This window comes from Ochotona curzoniae, unplaced genomic scaffold (assembly GCF_017591425.1).
Source record: "Ochotona curzoniae isolate NIBS_2020 unplaced genomic scaffold, NIBS_Ocur_1.0 contig_1, whole genome shotgun sequence".
Lineage (NCBI taxonomy): Eukaryota > Metazoa > Chordata > Mammalia > Lagomorpha > Ochotonidae > Ochotona > Ochotona curzoniae.
Genome location: NW_024464918.1, coordinates 46,768,610 through 46,775,726, shown reverse-complemented (window position 1 = coordinate 46,775,726; position 7,117 = coordinate 46,768,610). Strand labels below are relative to the sequence as shown.

At 48.9% G+C, this 7,117-nt stretch overlaps 1 protein-coding gene across 1 annotated transcript; it reads left to right on the top strand.

Annotated features, from left to right (window-relative positions):
- The first annotated feature begins 1,531 nt into the window (after window positions 1-1,531).
- On the top strand, window positions 1,532-6,487 carry PRSS38 (serine protease 38). The gene is made up of 5 exons (XM_040975115.1): window positions 1,532-1,604; window positions 1,796-1,958; window positions 2,072-2,343; window positions 5,858-6,000; window positions 6,226-6,487. The coding sequence occupies exons 1-5, from the start codon at window positions 1,532-1,534 to the stop codon at window positions 6,478-6,480; spliced, it is 906 nt and encodes a 301-aa protein (XP_040831049.1). The 3' UTR covers window positions 6,481-6,487.
- The last annotated feature ends 630 nt before the right edge of the window (window positions 6,488-7,117 follow it).

Here is a 7,117-nt window from a genome sequence, read left to right as displayed (position 1 = left end):
TGGCTATCCTCACAGCAGTGGATGGTATGTGGAAGACAGTCTTTGAAAAGTGATTGGCAGTGGAGCCCTCCTGAAGGGGTGCATGCTCTCATAAGAGCCCCTCACCCATCCACCTTGTAAAGGCGTCATAAGAAGATCCTTACCCCAAGAATCCAGACTGAATTTGTAAGGAGTTATTCGAATATCCCACCCTGGACCTGGCACCATTTCCTCTTCCGCACAGCTCAGGAAATTCACGCCACTCTAGCCATCCACCAATCAGATGTAACCCGGCATTCCACCTGAGAATCCCACCCCCAATCTTCCAGCCCCTTCCCCAACCCTGCCCACTCACCAATCATCCCTAGGCATTCACCTGCAGGCACCAGTCCCCTGGGACCTTCCCTCAATCCCTCCCAATCCCACCCCCCACACCTTGCAGGCCTACCTGAACATAAGAGGCCCCAAGTGCCTCAATCTCCCCTTTTCTCCCTTTTTCCTCCCCACCGATCTCTACCAACTCCACCCCGTTCCTGCCCCACTGGAAAAAACCTCCTAAGATACTTCTTTGCATCTAGTATTTTCAGCTCATGGTAAAGAACCAGGTTGCGGGAATTAGCTACGCGTAATAATAGTAATATCATAAGAACTAGAACTCTAACCCTTTTTAAATAACTAACAGAATTTCAAGCTTCTGGCTGTCAGCTGGTTTAGCCTCAGCTATTGCCAGCATTTGGGAATGAATCAGAGAAGTTGAATTCATTCTCTCTCTCTCCCCCTCTTTCCCTTTGTCTTTCAAATACATAACAAATTAAGGGACTGGCACGGTGGCTCAACTGGTTAAACCTCCTCCTTCAAGTGCTGGATTCCTATATAAGCACCAGTTTGTGTCCTGGCTGCTCTAGTTCCAATCCAGCTCCCTATTTATGGCCTGGAAAAGCAGTGAAGGGTGATCCAAAGCCTTGGGATCTTGCACGCATGTGGGAGACCTAGAAGAAGCTCCTGGCTTCAGTTCGGCTCAGCTCTGGTCATTGTGGCCATATAAAACTGCCTTTCCAGTCAAAATAAGTCTTAAAAACAAACAAAAAACTTCCCTGTGGAGTCTTGTAGCGTCTCCTCCCATCAGCCTATGGAGCTCTTCAGTATCTGGAGATGTCAGCCTGTGACACCACCTGACAGCGAGCTGTGACATAGGAGCTAACTAAGCTGACAGGGTGTGGTTGCCAAGGCTGAGGACATGGTGCTGAGCAGTTCTGCAAGACACTGGAATGTCTGCCCCTATCATGTCCACCTGGAGGTAGTCGGGGTGCCTGTGGGGTGTACCCCCCCCTCCAGGCTGCAGAATCGCCATCACCTGGGGCACTTCCGGCCGCAGTGTCCCCCTACAAGACTTCCGCCTGCGAGACTTCCGGCGGCGCAGCGCCTTGGGGGGGGGGGCCCTTCAGACACCTGAGGCTCAGAGCTGGTGGCGTCCAGTGAGTCACCGCTCCAGAGAGGCGCTTATACCTTCATGGCAGTCTCCTACTTTGGTGTGGGCCAGTGCTGGGCCGCGATGCTGGGCTTGCTGCTGCTGATGATGAGGCACCCGGTCAGGATCTCAGCAAGGGACCAGGGACATCCCAAGGGTGCGCACAGCCCCTGGGTGGTGAAGGCTTAGGACCATGGGAGATGAATTCATGAGCAATGACGGGGTAGACCCTGGGAGATGAATCCCTGGGTGGTGGGTGTGGTGGGCTTCACCTAGGGTGTCCTCTACTCCATGTGCCTTCACCTCAGGCGTCCCCTCTCCTGCACTCTGTGCCCTGTCCCCTCCCAGCCTGCGGTCGGCGTGCAGTACAGGGTAAGGTGCTGGGCGGGACACCGGCCACAGAGTCCAGATGGCCCTGGCAGGTGAGCGTGCACTACGCTGGCTTCCACATCTGCGGAGGCTCCATCCTCAGCGAGTACTGGGTGCTGTCAGCTGCACACTGCTTCTACCGGTGAGGGCAACCACCTGCTCTGCATGGGGCCGAGGGGCGGGGCGGGTCCTTCACGTGAAGCGGGAGGAATGTGGGCTGGCTCTACCCTCCAGAAACCTCCCTCGACCCTGCAGGGAGAAGAACATCAAGACCTTTGACTTGTACGTGGGCCTCATCAACCTCCTGAGGGCCAACAACCACACCCAGTGGTTCGAGGTGAACCGGGTGATTCTGCACCCCACCTACCAGCTGAACCACCCTGTCGGAGCGGACGTGGCACTGGTGCAGCTGAAGTCCCGGATTGAATTCTCCGACTTTGTGCTCCCTGTCTGCCTCCCACCTGTGGGCCTGAACCTCAGCCGCCTCTCCTGCTGGGCCACAGGATGGGGGCTCATCTCCCAGCAAGGTCAGAGCAATCCAGAGGTCCCAAGACAGGTCACAGGAAGTCTAGCTAGGAGCTAGGAAAGATGAGCAGAGGTGACAGGCAGATTGACACAGTAAAAGGAAGAGGAAGTTCAAGGTGACTGAAGCCCCAAAAACTTAATTATACATATTATGAATAATTAGAAAAAAAAGTCCCTGGAGGGTCTGATAAATGTCTTTAATTTAAAAATTAAAATTCTGAATGATCTGGTTAATACACATTATACTTACAATACACACATTGAATTTTTCACGAAAACCAAGAAATGTTTACAAGTAAGAGATGATAGTTACAAACACATTTTTGGAAAAGAAGAAGCACAGAAGCCCAGTTTCCTCATAGAGGTTTGTGGGCAGGATAAAGGTGTGTTTTGCAGAAAAGACTGAACCCCAGCCCATCAATCAATGGGGACATTATCCCTGACTGCTTTGCTAAATGCTGAGCAATAATTACAGCTGCACTTGAGTGTGAAATCAACATGCATCAAAAACACTAATTTAAACACCTCATTCTCCTGAAGAGTTTACAATGACTTAGAAATCTTTCACCTTCACTATGTAAAACAGTTTCTGTGCTTTTCTGCGTGACTTCCTGTGCTTTTCTTCCCCCAAGGTTTATACAAGGATGCTTTAGAATACAAATATTAATGGATATTGAAATGAGATCTTACAAATTGCATTTGCTGATCAGTTGCAACTATTGATATTTGCATATTGATCTTACATGCAACCACTCTACTGAATTTGTTTTAATGATAAACTGATTTTGTTGATAATTTTAGATAAAAGATTATATTTTCTTCAAATAAAGGCTGCTTCATCACTTCCTTGCCTTATTTTCTCTTTTATTTATTTTTATTTTCTTATCGCAATAGTTGAAACCTCTAGTGGAAATGATACTAGCTCTCCTTTTCCTGCTTTTTTTTTTTTTTATTCAAAGTGCTCCTAATGATTTATTGTCAGCTTATGGCCTTACCTGGCGATTTCAGATTGATAAATTGCACCAGATTAAGAGAGTTACATTTTATAGTTTTTTGGTTTTTTTTTAAGATTTATTTTATTGCAAAGTCAGATATACAGAGAGGAGGAGAGACAGAGAGGAAGATCTTCCGTCCGACGATTCATTCCCCAAGTGACCGCAAAGGCCGGTGCTTTGCTGATCCAAAGCCAGGATCCAGGAACTTCCTCCTGGTCTCCCACGTGGGTGCAGGGTCCCAAGGCTTTGGGCCATCCCCGATTGCTTTCCTAGGCCACAAGCAGAGAGCTGGATGGGAAGTGGAGCTGTTGGGATTAGAACTGGCGCCCATATGGGATCCCAGTGCGTTCAAGGCGAGGACTTAAGCTGGTAGGCCACGCCGCCGGGCCCTATAGTTGGTTTAATTAACTAAAAATATATGTCCATATTGATTTTATTCAAACACTTATAGCAATTCCTCAGAGGATTACCTAATTTTCTCCTTTAATCTGTTGGTGCCAGGAATAGGTACTTAATGTGAATACCTTTGAGCTGTTAGGAAAAGTGCATTTGGGATTTCTGCAGTATTTAATAACCAGAATGTGAGTGTTTTTGTTTGGAACTTTGCCACATATGTGAGCTGAGTGTAAGAGTTTGTTGCTGACTCATCCCATTTCTTGTCAACGCGTTTGTGTAGAGTTGGATACTTTGCTGTTTGTGTTCTCTGGAAAGCAGAAAGGTTGGATTTGATCTGTCCATAAAGCACTCTGATCTGAGTGATAATGAACAGTACTGTGTTACTTTGTTATGGCTCTGGCTGTTCTCAATTTTAAAATTTGCTGTTGGGCCAATCTTGATAGATCACCTTTGTCAAAGTTGGGGTGCCATACCTGTATCACATGTGTTTTCATCAGCAGTGCACAGGAATTAGGGGTCCCTTTTGCTGGATATAGCATTTACACACTCATATTGGACATCAGTTTTACCAGATAAAGCATTCTGGGCTGTGTAATAGAGACTGTCATATCCAATGTGAGGATACAATGCAGTATGCATCTTTACTTCCAGATCACAGTTGGACTCCCAATGAAACTGTGAAATGTATCTTGACAATAAGATTCTGGATTCTCTGTCATTGTCCATGCCCACAATATTAGCAGAATAGTGGACTTCTGACTATGAAGAATATACTACTGTACTATATGGGAAATCAGTAGGGTGGGTAGAGGATTTGGGGAAGAGGTAAGGGAAATCCCAGAGCCTATGGAATTGTATCATAAAATCATAAAATAAATAAAGAATTCTAGGCTGCCTGTTTTCCTGGCAGTGCTCTGTTTTCTTCTGCCTGGACTTACTGTGAGAAGCCAGCTGCTAGCTCTAACCCTCTGCATGTATGTAACAGTCCTCTTCAGGATATCCCCTCAGCTCTTTTTTTCGCCTTTCTAATTCATTCTGACCTTCTTGAATCAGGGTTGTTGTCTTCAGTTCTGGAGATTTTGTGTTTCTTCTGCCTGGGCTCTTCCTTCTAGAACTAGTGCCTCTTGTGACATCCTGAATGCTGTGTTCTCCCTCCCCTCCACACTCTCTCTGAGTTCAGCTGGGATCAGTTCTGTGACCCATCTTTCAATTCCGTTGATCTGTCTCCTTAGCTGCACCAAGTCTTCTGATTTTTCTTACTTTTTTAATCTTTCCACTGTAATTATTTTTTAACTTCACGTTGTTTATCTTTTAGAAATTCCCTTTCTCCTGTCAATCATGGTTGCTTTAAAGGCCCTAGCAGACATAGCCGCACCTGAATCTCCCACAGGCTTGTCACTTGATAATAGATCCAGCATCCTGCTTGGGTGCTCCAATCCTGCCAGTTCCTGACATTGTGGGAGAATCTTTGGTAAAGTCTGCATTATGGCCCAGGTTGCTCATCAGTCGCTGAGCCAGCTTGGGTTGGTGCTGCTGTCTTGACCTTGACTGCATCAGATTGCTGTGTTTACTGGGAGGACCCTGCCTTGCCCTGAGTCTATAGGCTCTGTGTACCCAGGTCAGGCACTCTGGTTCCACGTCCAGTTTCAGCCTTAGTCTCAGACAAGGAGTATGTGCCCCAACTCTGAGAAGGAGTCTTCTACCTGCTCCTGTTTCTTCCTAATAGGGGCTCTAAAAGAAGTTCCATCCAGCCCTCTGCAAAGCTGACCTCTGGGGACTCAACTCCAGGAGAAGCAGAATGTGCTGGGCCCTGGGGACAGCCTTGCCAGTGGCTGAAAGTTTCTGCTTTCTCTGAGAAAAGCCACACCGTGGGTTTGGGTGGCAGAAAGAGTAGGCTGGCCATTACCCTCCCCCTCTGAGGGGGCTCTGTGGGCCCTTCACTGCCCCCAGAAAGAGTTGCCAGGAAGACTGTATCATCACTGTGATGTGGGACCAGCCCCTGTTGTCGCTACTACTCCCATATGTGGGTGCAGCCACTCCCTGTGGGTGCCCCTCCTGCTGAGTGCCAGGAGCAACCCTCGCCATCCACAGACAGTAGCCCTCATCCAGTTCCCTCTCCCAACAGGTCATTCCTCAGATGAACTGCAGGAGGTCCAGCTGCCTCTGATCCCAAGAACCCTGTGCCAGCTGCTCTACGGGCATCCATCCTACATCACGCAGGATATGCTGTGTGCTGGGGACATCTGGCACTTGAAGACAGTGTGTGAGGTGTGCTCCCACATGCGCAATAGAAGCTAAGGCCAGGTGGGAGTTCCTTGAAGTGTCTGTGTCCAGACAAGGAGGTCAGGGCAGTGCCTAGTGCCCTGGAGCCATGAATGTACCTCCTGCCTGCATCCTGGGAGGGACTGTGAGTGGGGACAGTGGGCCAGCCCCATATGTGGGGGTCAGGCTGCAGACTCCCAGCCTACAGAAAGCCCCACTCTTCCTTTGCAGGGAGACTCTGGGGGCCCACTGGTCTGTGAAGTCAATGAGACCTGGGTGCAGATTGGAATAGTAAGCTGGGGTCGTGGTTGTACCCAGCCCGTGTTCCCTGGAGTGTATGCCCGTGTCTCCCATTTCTCACGTTGGATTCGTTATAACATAGAAGTGACACCCAACCCTCCTCAGCCAACCCCTGCCCTTGCCCCTGCTTTTCCCTCTACTTCCAGTGTGCTGGTGGTTATGCTGGTCAGCCTGCCAGCTTTGTGAATACCAAGACTGCTCCTCCACCTGTAGGCTCTACCTGCCCCAACAGCACCTCACACCTTCAGCCAGGTGAGGGTCATCTGCTCAGTCCTGGGTGCCAGGTCTGAAAAAGAAAAGGAAAAGGAGAGTCCAGCATCTGGGGACTTTCCAGGAAAACAGGGGTGCAGAGAGCTCAGAGCCTAGGCCCTCTGTGTCTGCAATTCCATGAGATCATTAAATATTTACTATGAAAGCATCCCAGAGCACCTGCACTGTTTTTTTTCCACTCTGCAGTAGCTGTGGGCTGCACAGGCTGCCTCCCGTGTGTTTGCACATGGAATGGAGCATCTGTCCATCTTGCCTGACAGTCACAGCAGGAGCCAACAGCCTGAAAGGAGCAGTGTTATAACAGAATCATGGTCCTTTTGAAAAGTGAGTTGAAGTTTGCAAAGCTATAAGCTACATTTTTGCCTATGCATTTATCTGGCAGCAGACATGTGAATAGTTTCTGTTTTCTGATTTCTGGAGTGATGCCACGGTGAACACTGGCCCAGAGGCGAGTTTGATTCCTGGATGGCATGTGGGGTCTCAGGATGGAGCAGAGAGCTCCAGGAGCTCCTCACGTGGACATGCTCCCCCAGCAACCCACAGCTGAGAGCGC